Below are 16,907 nucleotides of genomic sequence, written 5' to 3'. Positions count from 1 at the left end.
CGAAAAAAAGAACCAAAAAAAAAAATTTCTGTTTCCATGATCTGTCCATTGATGAGAGTGGGGTGTTGAAATCTCCCACTATTATTGTGTGAGGTGCAATGTGTGTTTTGAGCTTTAGTAAGGTTTCTTTTACATACGTAGGTGCCCTTGTATTTGGGGCATAGATATTTAGGATTGAGAGTTCATCTTGGTGGATTTTTCCTTTGATGAATATGAAGTGTCCTTCCTTATCTTTTTTGATGACTTTTAGTTGGAAATTGATTTTATTTGATATTAGAATGGCTACTCCAGCTTGCTTCTTCTGACCATTTGCTTGGAAAGTTGTTTTCCAGCCTTTCACTCTGAGGTAGTGTCTGTCTTTGTCTCTGAGGTGTGTTTCCTGTAGGCAGCAGAATGCAGGGTCCTCGTTGCGTATCCAGTTTGTTAATCTATGTCTTTTTATTGGGGAGTTGAGGCCATTGATATTGAGAGATATTAAGGAATAGTGTTTATTGTTTCCCTTTATATTCATATTTGGATGTGAGGTTATGTTTGTGTGCTTTCATTCTCTTTGTTTTGTTGCCAAGACGATTAGTTTCTTGCTTCTTCTAGGGTATAGCTTGCCTCCTTATGTTGGGCTTTACCATTTATTATCCTTTGTAGTGCTGGATTTGTAGAAAGATATTGTGTAAATTTGGTTTTGTCATGGAATATCTTGGTTTCTCCATCAATGTTAATTGAGAGTTTTGCTGGATACAGTAACCTGGGCTGGCATTTGTGTTCTCTTAGGGTCTGTATGACATCAGTCCAGGATCTTCTGGCCTTCATAGTTTCTGGCGAGAAGTCTGGTGTGATTCTGATAGGTCTCCCTTTATATGTTACTTGACCTTTTTCCCTTACTGCTTTTAATATTCTTTCTTTATTTTGTGCGTTTGGTGTTTTGACAATTATGTGACGGGAGGTGTTTCTTTTCTGGTCCAATCTATTTGGAGTTCTGTAGGCTTCTTGTATGTCTATGGGTATCTCTTTTTTTAGGTTAGGGAAGTTTTCTTCTATGATTTTGTTGAAGATATTTACTGTTCCTTTGAGCTGGGAGTCTTCACTCTCTTCTATACCTATTATCCTTAGGTTTGATCTTCTCATTGAGTCCTGGATTTCCTGTATGTTTTGGACCAGTAGCTTTTTCCGCTTTACATTATCTTTGACAGTTGAGTCAATGATTTCTATGGAATCTTCTGCTCCTGAGATTCTCTCTTCCATCTCTTGTATTCTGTTGGTGAAGCTTGTATCTACAGCTCCTTGTCTCTTCTTTTGGTTTTCTATATCCAGGGTTGTTTCCATGTGTTCTTTCTTGATTGCTTCTATTTCCATTTTTAATTCCTTCAACTGTTTGACTGTGTTTTCCTGGAATTCTTTCAGGGATTTTTGCGATTCCTCTCTGTAGGCTTCTACTTGTTTATTAATGTTTTCCTGTGTTTCCCTAAGTGTGTTCATGTCTTTCTTGAAGTCCTCCAGCATCATGATCAAATATGATTTTGAAACTAGATCTTGCTTTTCTGGTGTGTTTGGATATTCCATGTTTGTTTTGGTGGGAGAATTGGGCTCCGATGATGGCATGTAGTCTTGGTTTCTGTTGCTTGGGTTCCTGCGCTTGCCTCTCGCCATCAGATTATCTCTAGTGTTACTTTGTTCTGCTATTTCTGACAGTGGCTAGACTGTCCTGTGTGTCAGGAGTGCTGTAGACCTGTTTTCCTCTCTTTCAGTCAGTTATGGGGACAGAGTGTTCTGCTTTCGGGCGTGTAGTTTTTCCTCTCTACAGGTCTTCAGCTGTTCCTGTGGGCCTGTGTCTTGAGTTCACCAGGCAGGTCACTTGCAGCAGAAAAGTTGGTCTTACCTGTGGTCCCGAGGCTCAAGTTTGCTTGTGGGCTGCTGCCCATGGGCTCTCTGCAGCTGCAGCAACCAGGAAGATATGCGCCGCCCCTTCCGGGAGCTTCAGTGCACCAGGGTTCCAGATGGCCTTTGGTGTTTTCCTCTGGCGTCCGAGATGTGTGTGCAGAGAGCAGTCTCTTCTGGTTTCCCAGGCTTGTCTACCTCTCTGAATGTTCAGCTCTCCCTCCCACGGGATTTGGGTGCAGAGAACTGTTTATCCGGTCTGTTTCTTTCAGGTTCCGGCGGTGTCTCAGGCAGGGGTCCTGCCGCTCCTGGGCCCTCCCCCACGGGAGCCCAGAGGCCTTATACAGTTTCCTCTTGGGCCAGGGATGTGGGCAGGGGTGGGCAGTGTTGGTGGTCTCTTCCGCTCTGCAGCCTCAGGAGTGCCCACTTGACCAGGCGGTGAGGTCTCTTTCCCACGGGGTCTGGGAGCAGAGAGCTGCTGCGGGCCGGGATCCGCGGGTGTGGGACTTCTGGTAAACACAGGACGTGCCCGGTCCTAGAGGATTTCTGCCTCTGTGTGTCCCGATTTCACCAGGCAGCTTTCTTGCAGCAGACAAGTTGGTCTTACCTGTGGTCCCGAGGCTCAAGTTTGCTCGCGGGGTGCTGCCCATGGGCGCTCTGCGGGGGCAGCCCCTCCATATCTTTCTTTAATCTCCTATTTGGCTAGTAAAGAATAAAGATGGATTATGAAGAATGACAAATGACTGTTGAAAACTCAGTCAAATACTGAGTCTGATTGCAGCTGCTATTCCAAATGTGGTATTCTTACTTGAGCAAATTAACACAATTTCTGGCACATGATATGCAGCTATTGATCTACCAAATGCATTTTTCTGGTATTTGTCTATAACGACTACCAGAAACAGTTTTTCTTTCAGTTGGAAAGGCCAGCAGTATACCTTTACCTCAAGAATATATTAATTCTCCAATCTTGTATCATAACTTAGTTTGAAGAGATTGTGAACACTTGTTTCTTCCACACAATAATCACATATATTTATGACATTATGCTGATTGGACTAAATGAGCAGGAGGTAGCAACCACTTTGTATGTGTTGGTAACACGTGTGTTTATCAACAGGTAGGAAATAAATTCAAACCAAATTCAAGAGGCCTTCTACCTCAGTGAAATTCTTAGTAGTCTAGTGTGTAGGGCATGCAGAGATATTCTTTGTGAGGTAAAGGATAAGTTATTCACTTCCACCAACAAAAAAGAAGCCCAATATTTTATGCTCCTATTTGGATTCTGGAGACAGCACACTCCTCATTGGTGTGTTACTCTGGCCCATATACCAAGTGACTTGAAAATCGACTAACTTTCGATGTAGTCTGGAACAAGAGAAGCTCTTCAACAAGTCTAGGATGTTGTACAGGCTGCCATACCACTTGGGCCATGATTCAGTGGACTCATTGTTTCTGGAGATTCAAGTTGCAGATAGGGATGATGTCTGATGCCTTTGTCAAGCTGCTATAGGTGAATCCAAGAAGGGACCTTTGGGATTGTGGAGTCCGGCTTTGTCACCATCTGCAGACACTATTCTCCCTTTGAGAGACATCTCTTGGCCTGCTATTTGCCTGAAAGTTTATTAATAGTCCACAAAGTTACCAAATGACCTGAGCTGCCCCTAATGAACTGAGTATTATCTGACCCACTCAGCCTTAAAGCAGGACTTCCTCAATAGCAATTATCAAATGGAAGTGTATATATGGGATATGTCCAGAGCAAGTCCCTGAAGGCACAAACAGGTTACAAGGAGAAGTTGTCTAAATGCCCATGGTTCTACTACTCCCAAGCATGCACCCACAGCATTATAAAATGTGCTGTATGATCAGATGACAGAGGGAGAGAAGACTAGGGGCTCTTTTACTGTTGGTTCTGCATATTATATAGGCAGCACTAAGAAGTGGACAGGGGGTAGCATTATAGCCTGTTTCTGAGACAACACTGAAAGACACTGGTGAAGGAAAATCTTTCCAGTGGGCAGATCTTTGGCCAGTACACATGATCATCCATTTTGTTTGGAAGGATACATGGCCAGATGTGCAATTGTTCACTGATTCATGTCAATTGATTTCTGACTGGACAAGAACTTGAACACAGCATGACTGGAAAATTGGTGAGAATTATATCTGGGGAAGAAGTGTGTCAATAGATCTCTCCAAATAAGTGAAGGATGTGAAGATATTTGTGGCCCATGTAAATGCTCGTCAAAAGGTGATGTCAACAGAGGAGGAGTTTAGCAACCAAGTAGACATAGTTACCTGTTCTGTGGGCAGTCATGCTCTTTCTGTAAACATTGTAATTAACCAACGGGCCAGGAAAAAAGTAGCTATGGTAGAAGAGATGGACGTTATGCATTTGCTTGGCAACCTAGACTTCCACTTACACAAGGCTGACCCGGCTAAAGCTGTGACTGAATGCCAGATCTGCCAACAGCAGAGACGAACACTGGTGCCTTAAAGCAAAGAGGCTAAGAAAGGAATGACATTGTAAAGAGGGATGCTTGATCCATATTACTAAGGGGATATTGGATGGCTTCTCCACAATGGAGATAATAAAGAGTATGTCTGGGGTTGGGGATTTAGCTCAGTGGTAGAGCACTTGCCTAGCAAGCGCAAGGCCCTGGGCTCGGTCCCCAGCTCCGAAAAAAAGAAAAAAGAAAAAAGAAGAAAAAAAAGAGTATGTCTAGAATTCAGGAGGTCTTTTAGGGCGTATCTTGGTGTTTTTAAAACCTGTAATTAAAGTCACTAGGAAACTACAACAGCCTAATCAAGGTAGGATTACAAAGGATATATAGAAAGACCGATTTGGAATAAAGGTATAGATCACTCCTCCAGAAAGAGAGCCAAGACGTGCTGAGGTACTTGTTGAGGGTGGAGGAAAGACAGTATGTGTAGCAGAGGAAGGTAGTTAGGAAATGTTAGCTAAAACCACATGACCATTTGCAGAAATGAATATTATAATCAACATGGGTGTTTCTGTCATATTTTGTTAAGAATTTATTTGTGCAGCTATTTGTGTTTTCTTTCCTCAAATTGTTTATCATGTAATTTAACACCAATTAAGGGAATATCAGTGGTTATCATGTGTAAGACTAAAAGAGACTAAAAGAATGTCTCTCAAGAGATATTGCCACCTATTCTAAAAACTTATAGTGCTTTTGTGGCTATGCATGGAATAGGTATATCATGTTAGGCATGATTATGACAGAGTTAAATATATAATGCATTTGTAATTGTAGGTGGTATAGTTATATTATGATAGGAGTAATTATGACCTGTTTATTGTTTTCATTTGGAATTTAAGCCTGACATTAGGAAATATGGTTGTGTGTTAAGTTGATAAGGAGTGTACTTGTGATGGTTATTCTTCCTTGGCAACTTGATTATATCTGGAATTAACTAAAATCCCAGAAGATAGGTACACCTGTGAGAGACCTTTTCTTGATTAAGTAATTTGAAGACTAACTTTTAATCTAGATCTTTTGAGGGTGGGAAGACTTGCTTTTATTCTGAGCCATACCGTCTGCTGGCAGTCTATGTAAAGGATATGGGAGAGGGAAGCTTGTTCTCTTTGCCAGTTTGCTCTCATATATTTTTGCTGGCAATCGCTTCCTTCACTGGCATTAGCGCCCACATCTTTGGGATTCTAATGTATACTGAAGACCAGCTGAGACTCCCAGCCTCAAGAAATGAACAACTCCTGGATTTCTGGACCTTTTGTTGGTAGACACCCATAGCTGGACCACAGCCTGTAAGTCATCCTAACCTCTATATGTTTTCTTACTCGAAAGAACCCTGCCCACTTCAACTGCCATATATGTGTCAAACGAGTGAACACAGAGATCTTTTTGGTCCTTTTAGATTTAAGTGAACAGGCTTGTGTTTGCATGAAGGCCTGTGTTTGGCCTGTAATTTGCGCATACAGAATACTTGACTCTATGTGGATATTAGCTTTTTCCACCAGGTATTAAAAAGTATCTGGTACATTACAGGATATTCTTTTGATATTTATCTTTTGAATTTATTTATTAGACATTTTATAAATTTCGTATTTTTCCTTAATTGAGCAGTTTTAAAAACCTTTCTAAATATAATTCTAGGGCACTAAGGAAAGCAAAAACTCTCTCTCTGTTCTTTGGAGTGCACACAGAAGACCGAAGCCAAGCTGGAATGTTCATTTACAGTAATAACCGATTGATCAAAATGTATGAGAAGGTTGGTCCCCAGCTGAAAATGAAATCATTGTAAGTAGTTCATTTCTCCATTTAAAGGCAGTGTAGGGAGGCCACAGTCCAGTTCTGTCTGTGGAACTAGATGTGTGATACACTATAACACCAGCAGCCATTGTGTTTTTCACTCACCCCTCCTCTCAGTACACAGGAATTGATATGCCCAATTTATAATATGATGAAGCTGTGTGCTTTCTCTCATGAGAAAATCACATCGTGGGAAAAATTTTGTCCCCAATGTATTTCCTTATGTCTTTCTATCCCTTATGACATCTCTTCAGGTTTCTAGTTTCACCAATAAAAATGTAATATAAATTAAAGAATGTTAACAGAGAAAAGCAAATCCAAACATTAATCTTGTAAGGAGCCATGTTATGGATTTCATAGCTCTTGTTAGTTACCTGAATATGTGTGTGTGTGTGTGTGTGTGTGTGTGTGTGTGTGTGTGTGTGTGTGCGCGCGCGCGCATGTGTGTGTAACATCCCCAGTCTCTTTAGAATCTAGAATACATTTTCTGGTGCTCAAGTTCCATAAATTGATAGTTGTGCAGAATCTTGCAAAGTCATCATAGAGGAATGGAGCTCAGCTATTAAAGATTAATCTTAAAAGCAAAAAGTCAAAGGGATAGAGTCAGACAAGTTGCCCAAGAGTGGTGGAATGAGTCAGGGAGGCTTTTTTTGCCTCCTCTTGCTCAGGGAAGCAGCTCCTCGTTCATTGTTCAGGCATAAGCAAGGGAGTTGCAATATCCTGTGCTGAGCTCTATGGACATAAAGGTCAAGGGCACCCATCTTTTGCTGAGGATCATTAGTGCACTTTAATACTGGGCACCAACACTAAGAACAATATTATTAACTTTAAGGTTAACATATAAAGTGACCGGTTTCATCCTGGCATCATCAGATATATGTATCATTATATTTTGTTTTCATTTATTCCCTTTGCCCTATGGTCTTCATCATGTTTCTTTCCCTTCCAGCGAATTCCCTTTCTCCTCCCCTAATACCCACCCTGACCTAGTGAGTCTGCTTTTGAGTTTTCTATTTCATGCTTCTCTTAATTTTTAAAAAATTTTTCTCCATCTTTATTAAATTGGGTATTTCTTATTTACATTACAATTGTTATTCTCTTTCCCAGTTTCCAGACCAACATCTCCTTAACCCCTCCCCTTCCCCTTCTATATGGGTGTTCCCTCTCCATCCTCTCCCCATTACCGCCCTTCCCCCAACAATCCCGTTCACTGGGGGTTCAGTCTTGGCAGGACTAAGGGCTTCCCCTGCTACTGGTGCCCTTACCAAGCTATTCATTGCTACCTATGCAGTTGGAGCGAGAATCAGCCCAACTGTATAGTCTTTGGGTAGTGGCTTAGTCCCAGGAAGCTCTGGTTGGTTGGCATTGTTGTACATATGGGGTCTCAAGCTCCTTCAAGCTCTTTCAACCCTTTCTCTGATTCCTTCAATGGGGGTCCCATTCTCAGTTCAGTGGTTTGCTGCTGGCATTCACCTATGTATTTGCCATATTCTGGCAGTGTCTCTTAGGAGAGATCTACGTCTGGTTCCTGTCAGCCTGCACTTCTTTGCTTCATCCATCTTATCTAGTTTGGTGGCTGTATATGTATGGGCCACATGTGGAGCAGGCTCTGAATGGGTGTTCCTTCAGTCTCTGTTCTAAACTTTGCCTCCCTATCCCCTCCCAAGGGTATTCTTGTTCCCCTTTTAAAGAAGGAGTGAAGTCATGCTTCTCTTAAGATCTTGGCCTTTCCTCTCATGATCCTGTTTCTAGTTCTATGACAGATAAATACATTCATATGTACACAGCCATACATATAAATATAAATAAAGCCTGATTCACTTCGCTTAGCATAGTGATTTCTAGTTGCCTGAAATCATCCTCCAATATCAAGTTTCTATTTTTCTTTATGGTTGAATAAAATTTCATTTCATATGTGGACCACATTTTCTTTGTCCATCTACTGATGGACAGCTAGGCTGATCCATTTCCTGATATATTGACTACTGTAGTAGTAAACACAGATATATAAGCATCTCCGGGATATGTTAGCAGAGACTTAGGTATATGCTCAAGAATGAAGAGAGCTACATCATGTAGTACTTTCGCTTTCAGTTTTGTGAGGAAACTATCCTGATTTCCTTTGTGATGGCCTTTCATTTCTGCTAGTAGTGAAAAGGGCTCTTCTTTGTCCACATCTTCATCAGCATTTGTTGTCCGTCCTCTGCTTGATGGCCATTCTTCACAGGATGAAGCAAAATGTCAAATGAACAGCTTTTCAAATATGACTTGGTAATTTGACTTTGTTCTTTTGAGAATGATCTTTCAGTTCATTCATTCAATGACTGATGGTCTGATTTGGACACTTTATGTGTCCTGGATATTAATTTCTTATCTGATGCATAACTGGCAAGTGTTTCTCCCATTGTAGGCTATTGCTCTATACTCTGGAGTTTATTGCCTTTGCTGTGCAGGGGCTTTTTAACTTCATAATACAATTTGTCACATCTTGGGGTTATTTCCCATGTAATAAGAATCCCAGTGACAAAATGCATGTCTGTGCTTACATTTCTGAGGTGTTTTGTCTGTGTTTCCCTCTTGCAGTTGCAAAGTTTCAGGTCTCACATTGCAACCTTTGATCCATTTTTAATTAAATGTTGTGGTCAGGGTGGAAGATATGGACCCAGTTTCCCTCTTCTACGTATGAAAATCCAGTTTTCAGAGCACGAGTCTTTTCTGCAACATATGTTTTAGCAGCTTTGCCGTAAGTTGGTTATGATTAATACACTTTTTTCTAGGTCCTCCATTCTATTATCCTGTTGGTCCACAGGTCTGTTTCTGTGTCCGCTTCATGTTGTTTTTAAATATAGTCCATAATACCCAGGGTTGTAATTCTCTTCTACTGTTTTCCCTCTAGGGGTTATATTGTTACTTTGTGCTTCATAAGAATTTTAAGTTTTTTTTTTTTTTTTTTGGTTTGGTGAGGAGTGTTAATGGAATTTTGACGGGTTTGCATTGAATCTGTATATTTGGTAATACATTCTTTTCACAATATTAATTGTCTTTATCCATGAACATGGGAGATTTTCCCTAAGTTTCTTTCTTCATCATCTGAAAGATGTAGAAGCCTTTTATCTTCTGAGTTAGATTTGTTCTAGTTAGGTTTTTTTTTTGATACTGAGATACAATTTTCCCATCCCCTCATTATTGGTATTTTTTAAAAAAGCTATTACCTTATTTTCATGTATAATTGATATGTGCCAATAACAAAACTAAAAGATAAAAAGACATGAAATATTGCTACTGATTTGTTTATGTAATGAATTTTGTATCTTGATATACTTCTGGAAGAATTTATGGGGCCTAAGTGTTTATTTTGTGGAATCTTTACGTTCCATTAAGAATGAGTGAGGTTACTCAATCACAGAAAAACACACTTGGTATAAACTCAATGGAAAGTGGATATTAGCCAAAAAATTCAAATTACCCAAGATGCAATTCACAGACCACAGGAAGCTCAAGAAGAAAGATGACCAAAATGCAGATGCTCCCACTCCTTCTTAAAAGGGGGAAAAATATCCATAGGAGGGGATATGGAAGCAAAGTTTAGAGCAGTGACTCAAGGAATGGCCATTCAGGGCCTGACCCACATGTGGTCCATATATATACAGCCACCAAAACTAGATAAGATTGATGAAGCTAAAAAAAAAATGCATGCTGAAAGGGACCAGATATAGATCTCTCCTGAGAGACCCATCCAGAGCATGTCCAATACAGAGGTCAATGCTAGCAGCAAACCACCAAACTGAGAATAGGACCCCCTTGAGGGGAATTAGAGGAAGTATTGAAAGAGTTGAAGGAGCTTGCCACTCCATAAAAACAACAATGCCAACCACCAGAGCTTCCAGGGACTAAACCACTACTGAAAGACTCTACATGGACTGACCCAGGGCTCCAACTGCATATGTAGCAGAGAATAAATAACCTTGGGGCACCAGTGGAAGGGAAGTCCTTGCTCTTGCCAAAGTTGGACCCCCAGTGCAGGGGAATAAGGGGGGCAATAAGGGGATGTATGGGGGAATACCTGTATAGGGAGGGGGAGGGGATGGAATGGGGGCTTATGGACAGGAAACCGGGAAGGTGAATAACCTTTGAAATTTAAATAAAGAAATATATCTAATACAAAATTAAAAAAAGAACAGAATTATGTTATTTGCAAGTAGGGCTTGTTGAGTTTTTCTTTTCTTATTTGTAGAGTGATTTTCTAAAACTCAAATTAGTTGGCTTTCATTGTTTCGAATCTTAGAGCAGTTAGCTTAGCAATTGCTATTAAGTTTCCTGTCCTTAGATTGGCTCACTATTGGCCTTGGCATGCTCTTTAGGCATGAATGATAAAGGCCCTTCTTTGATTACCTAATTAAATCCAAGCCTATTGTCACACCCATCTGTCACTTTTCCCATAATTTAGTGCCCATTTTATTTTCCTAAAACCACTTATCACCTCGAGACATGATCCTGTATATTTATCTACTTGCTAATGTCATGCTTGTCATTCTTCAGTGAATGAGACCTAGGGACCTTGTCTTTCTTGCTTTTGTCTAAGTCTGTAATGCTTGGAACAGGTCCAGGTGTTAACTTTGAATGGCTGTGTGAATAAATGCATGGATAAATGAATAAAGGAATGTTGTGTGAGAAGGGCAGTAAGTAAACGAGGAAGTCACATCAGGCCTTCGGTTTTAGGCATAAATTTAGAATCACAGAACGAGTAACTGAGGAGGACAGGGTAGAAGAAGAAAGTTGTGAAATATAAAGCTGTTAGGGGCCTCAAATTGAGGAAGAGTGATATATCCTATGACAAGAGCAGTGGGGAGCCTATCTCTTGTATTCTAGAACATGGGAGACTTTCCCTCAATCCTATAATGTAAAAAAATCAGAATATTCTAGGTGGGTGTATAGCCTGTATCCCTGGAAAAGCTAAAGAACCAAAAGACCTTTGAATATCAGGCTAATAATCAGATACCTGCTGTCACCCTCTGGGCCTGTTACATTCCCTTACTCGAGCTCTGTGAATGCCTGAGAGCCACTGTAATGGTGAGAAATGTAGCCTGACAGAATAAATGGGGACAAAGACCATAGTCCTTTTTGTCTAGTATCAGACTTAAAGGTCCATGTTGGGTCATTGCTTGAAGATCCTGGGGCTCCCATTGATTTTGCTAAAAGTTTGTTCCTTTCTACCGCCCTGGGTTTCTTACATAAGTAACAGGTTTGGAAAGAGTTTTGTTAGGATGATAGTGAGGTGACATCATAGAACAGAACTAAACTCTCCGGAAATCACCATGGATAATAAAATATCTTTAAGTTTGCATAATCACTTTGATGTGGTCCTCACCAAGGCAATGGATTTATTTGTGGAAGATTTGTTGCAAGTAGCCAGTGAATGTTTGCCTTTTCCTTTAGCCTGATTTTACAAAATTCATTCATATATTTACTCCCTCAGACTTGGCGCAGGTGTGATTGGAATTGTGAACATACCCTTGGAGATCATGGAACCATCCCATAATAAACAAGAATTCCTCAATGTCCAAGAATATAACCATCTACTAAAAGTCATGGGACAGTACTTGATCCAGTACTGTAAGGACACTGGGATTAGTGAGTATTCTGTGGTCATAGTAGGAGTTAAGGGGCTCAAACTTGGGATTCATTTAAGGTGAAAAGATTATATTGATTGAAGTAACCAGTAATCCAAAGCTGTGAAGAAAGGCTTCTGTTTTGAAAACATAAAAGGGATACCGGGGATTTGGTGTAGTGGTAGAACCCTTGTTTAGCTATGAATTCCATCTTCAGTGGTACAATAAAAGTGACAAGAGAGCCAGTTACAGACTATTCCCTAGAATATCACACAAAACAGAGCATCAGTTGGTCATTGTGGAGCACATCTTTAGTTCCAGCACTTGGGGGTAGAGGCAGGTAGATCTATTTGAAATCTAGTATAACCCAGTCTAGATAGGGAATTGCTGACCATCCAGGACAACATAGTAAGTCAGTGTCTCTCTCCATGCCCCCTTCTCTGTCTCTCCTTTCTCTCTACCTCTCTATCTCTGTCTCTCTCTCACTTATTTCTGTCTCTCCTTTCTCTCTACCCTTTCTCTCTCTCTCTCTCTCTCTCTCTCTCTCTCTCTCTCTCTCTCTCTCACACACACACACACACACACACACACACACATACACACATACAAGAACAGACTAGACATTTCAAGAGGAAAGCAACTGGAAAGCAGTGGGCTGTGGTAGCTGATCATGGCAGAGGAAGGCAGAACACTGTATCCAAGAGATTTAGAAATCCCTCAGAGAGTCCCCCGAGACTCCTCTGTCTTCCCAGAGCATATAATCCCACATGGACCTCCCTGAGAATCTCTTGCCATCACATACCACGAAATAATACATATCAACCCGTGTGACTGTAGATAGGTCAAATGGTATTCTGTAGATCAAAGACTTACTGAGAATACTAACACTGGAAACATTTTCTAAACATAAAAGATAAACAACAGTTATCTGGAAAATTTGACCTGTGTCACCTCACTTTCCAGACTTACTTAAACAATGACTTACTGTTTTATGTATTACACAAATACTTTTTAACATAGGTAGACATAGTACTTCATTAGGAAACATATTAGCTACTATGAATGTATCAGTGATTGGCTTGAAGTATGCATAGTTCAAGCATATCAAATATAGTTTTCTACCTCCAGGACAACTTAAGATGTTATTATTGCTCTCTTGAGGTAGTAATTTTAGAGTGGTTTTTTTCTTGTGTACTCATTATACTTTAACCTGAAAATTCCTCACCAGTGACGCAGACAGATGGATATATAACTTCATAGGACAACAGAGCAAACAGGTACCCTACCAGGGATGTGCTTAATGTTGTGGTCTATGTTATGATCTATGGGCCAGCAGCTTCCTACCATATATATCTCCCCCTTGGAGACATATTTGGAGTTATACAAGGCACAGGAATTACTACAGTGATTGACAGGATCTACTTAAACCTGTAGGACATATAGAAGATATAAATATAAACAATCATAAGCATAAACAGTGAAAGTGAAGACAAGCATTTGCTCCTTGGTTTTCAAGTACTAACGTTGTATAGACTGGAAACAGTGAGCATCTGAAATCATGATGACCTTGTTCTCTTCATATCCTCTCAGTAATGCAGACCTTTATCTCCCAGCCTTATAGTAAGGAATGAAGTCCCCAGAAAGAACTAGCATATATTTAACAGTGATAGAGATATCTCAATTAGCATATTTGGGATGTCCTGTTGTGTGTGTAGTTCTCCCAACCCCTTGGCCTGGTGTGTGGGTACACTCAACAGTCCAGTTCTCCTATTCTGATTTTACTTAGCATGTCCTCATGTCAACTCTGTTATTTCCTGTCCCTATGCTATCTGCACCATGCCCCCTACTTTCCTTCAAAAGCCTCTCAAGTGATGTAATATGGTTCAACATAAATAATTTATCTGTTTCTATTAATATTAGTTGGTAACATTGTGTTTTAATTTCTGTGAATTAATTTTGGAATAAGAATACTTTCAACAACAACAACATCAACAAAGCTTTCCTAGAAGGAAGACCGTGGGCATAGGGGAGCAAACATGAGCCATGGTCCATTCATTGCAAATTGGAATTCAGTCATTAAGCTATGACTTGATAGTTTCAGTAACCTATGAGTACAGTGACCTTTACCAGAATAGCAAAAATTATGTAATGCTTGACTAACTCTTAAAGGCAGTACAACAGGTCACATGGTTTTAATGAAAAGTATTTGAGAGTTTTTTCCCTTATAAATAAAAGATGCAATCTTTGTATTTGTTGTAAATCTAATCTGTTCCTATGGAAAACTGGGCCCTTGTGAAACATTGAATCGGGAGAGAGAGAGAGAGAGAGAGAGAGAGAGAGAGAGAGAGAGAGAGAGAGAGAGAGAGAGAGAGGGGCAGGCAATGACTTTGTGTCATTTCCCAAATCTGCATTCTTTTTGGCACAGTGGATACTACGGAAATCAGAAATAGTTTTTCCTAGGGCTGACCTCACCTCACTGTTGGCTACTGTTTCCTTAATTCTTCTACATCATCCTAATGATGCTATAGCTTTTCATCAGCTTTGAGGAGTAGGGAGGGAAGAAGATAGAAATCATGGCATAAAACAACAATGACATTTGAGGTTGAATGACATCTATTACATAGATAACATTTGTGTTATTAGCTCTCTAACATGGATCAGAATTGAGCTGACTGCTATAGCACAATCTATGATGTAGTAATGCACATCATCTTTCTCAATAAAATCCAACATATTCTTTGTTAACAATAAACCCAAAAGTCACTCAGCCTAATCACACTCATCTCCTCAACTTTACTGTTGCTTAGCCCTGAAACATGGCCTCCACAGTCGCAAAGGATCTACCTTCTTCAGGCTGCCTGTGAATCTCAGTACCACAGTATTTTAAAATGTCCTCATACCTCTTCAGCTTTCTTATTGTTACTCATTCAACCAGCAGCTCTGTTAGGCTTGAGTGTTCTAGAACTGACCAATCAAACCTGATGTACCTTGTCAATTTTTAATCCTGTAGGTTGCTATGGTCTGAATGTTGTGTCCACCTCACATTGACCTCACATTAATAAGTTGAAACACTGACTCCCCAAAAGGATGGTATTGGAGGAAGGCACTCCGGGAAGTGGTTGAGTCCTGACAGCAGAGACCCCATGACTATTATTTCTATTTTTTAGAAAAATGAGAGGAGAGAGTGAAGGTGCCATCCCTGGACCAGGATATGAGGCAACAGTTGCAAACTGCCAGTACATTTTTCTTGGATTTGCAGCCTTTAGCACTGTGAGGAACACATTTCTATTGCTTCTAAATCACCCAGTCTATGCAGTTCACATCAACCAAAGACACAGGGCTAATCTGCTCTGAAACAGAATGGTTACCTAATGGACAAGAATAAGGAGGGAAGCCACAGCCAGTGCCTGGCAAGCTTCAGGCTTTGGGCTAATTTGGGGGATTGGTTCTAATGCTTTCTCTTAATTCAGCCTCCAACATTGGGAATCTGCATGCCTAAGTGCTCAAAGTTCCTGTCCCTAGTAGTTTTTTGATTGATCAATAAAGAGCCGATGGCTAATGGCTGGGTAGGAAGAAAGAGGAAGGACTTCTAGGTTCCAGCAGGAAGAATGGAGAAGGAGGAGGAGTAGTAGAAGAAAGGGCCCCCAGGCCAAGGGGTAGGAGGGACCTGTCCAGGAAGAAATGGGGGAGGTACAGCTGAAATGTAGGCGCAAGAAGGAAAGCAGCCCCCAGAAGGGCTGCCCAGAAGCATCGTGGGCAGCAAAGATAGGGGGCCACCCAGAAGGAGCCAGGGAAACAAAGATAAAATCTGGATTTAGGAGGTGTTAAGCCAGAAATATCAGAGTATTTGCTGGGTGTGGGGAGTTTTTTTGAAGTGCCCCACCATTGAGCTAGTCAAGGCATATCAAAATTAAGCTGGCGTGTGTCTTTCATTCACGAATTCAGAGGACTCTGGCAGGTGGATGGAAAGAAGACCTGCCAGGAGCCAAAGTGGTTTAACTAATTCACCGCTAGCTACAGGCGAAGGAATGATATATCTCTGAGGAAGTGATTATTTCTGATGGAGAAAAAAAGTGGACAGACAAAGTTGACTCATCCCACAAGGGCCATGGGATATAGGGTTAAAGTTTTCTCTCTTATTGGCCCTTTAAGATCTTTAAAGATAAGTCATATTTCTCTTCTGCCTTGTTAACCTTGACTTACAGCTCCAAAATCATTGATATTCTTTATGTGTACAGAATTCGTTATTCTACCATTCTGGCATTTATACTTGGTTTATACTTTGTGCTTAAAGATTGGTTTAAAGAGCCTCCTCTTGTGCTTCAGTTTCATTAGGATATCTGGGTTTGTTATAGCAGGATAGGAAGGATCTGGTGCTATCATATTGCCTTGGGTTGTGTTTCTAGGCTGTTATTTGTACTTCTGGTTTTCCTTGGTGTTGGCTGGATGATCCTTATGGCAGCAAGACTTCTCAGGAAAGTGGGGGGAGCTATAGGCTAGATAATGGGGGTCAAGGTACCTGACTCTGATGGCTGTGCCTCAGACAGAGCCCAATTTGCAGCCAGTGTCCTGGGTAAACCCTACTCTGCAGGCTGTGTTCCAGTCAGACCCAAGTGGGATGACAAGTAATGCTGACTCTGTGTGCTGTGTTCTAGGACCAACTGGGATGGAGGGCAGTATTGGATGGGTATTGGGACAAGGTTCCAATCTGGTTAGTTTTGGGGCGCAGAATGTATCCAGCAGAAAGCAGAACGCTCCTTAGGTCCGTCAAGTCTTCTCTGGACCAAAGAGCAAGGCCAGAGCTAGACAGTGAGGCTCGGGGGACCATAGGCCACTCACCTCTGCAGGCTATCCCAGGTAGACCAACTAGGATAGCAGGCAGATCCAACCAGGATACATTAACTCTTAGTAAGCACATTCTTGAGCCTCAGTGCACTATTGCTAACTAAAAATTTCAACAAAAAGTTTAATGTGAGTTTATGTAAAGATGAATGTGAGTTCATGTACAGTCTTATCTGTACTTTTGTCTTTCTGAAAGTAAGCATTTTTAGTCCCTTGTGCACAATTGTACATTTATTCCCATTAAATTTTATTACCTTACTTGGCCCAATTCATTCCAGTTGTCAGG

The 16,907-nt window shown here is 40.8% G+C and overlaps 1 protein-coding gene across 1 annotated transcript in view; it reads left to right on the top strand.

Moving 5' to 3' along the window:
- Nucleotides 1-16,907, top strand: part of Morc1 (MORC family CW-type zinc finger 1) — a 205,472-nt gene that overhangs the window by 97,866 nt on the left and 90,699 nt on the right. The window contains exons 13-14 of the mRNA NM_001172090.1: nucleotides 6,015-6,158; nucleotides 11,647-11,801. Of these exons, the coding sequence (NP_001165561.1) occupies nucleotides 6,015-6,158; nucleotides 11,647-11,801 (299 nt within the window). The remainder of the gene's footprint in view (nucleotides 1-6,014; nucleotides 6,159-11,646; nucleotides 11,802-16,907) is intronic.

Source organism: Rattus norvegicus, chromosome 11 (genome assembly GCF_036323735.1).
Source record: "Rattus norvegicus strain BN/NHsdMcwi chromosome 11, GRCr8, whole genome shotgun sequence".
Taxonomy (NCBI): Eukaryota; Metazoa; Chordata; class Mammalia; order Rodentia; family Muridae; genus Rattus; species Rattus norvegicus.
Note: the sequence above shows the minus strand (reverse complement) of the source record. Positions and strands in the feature narration are given on the sequence as shown.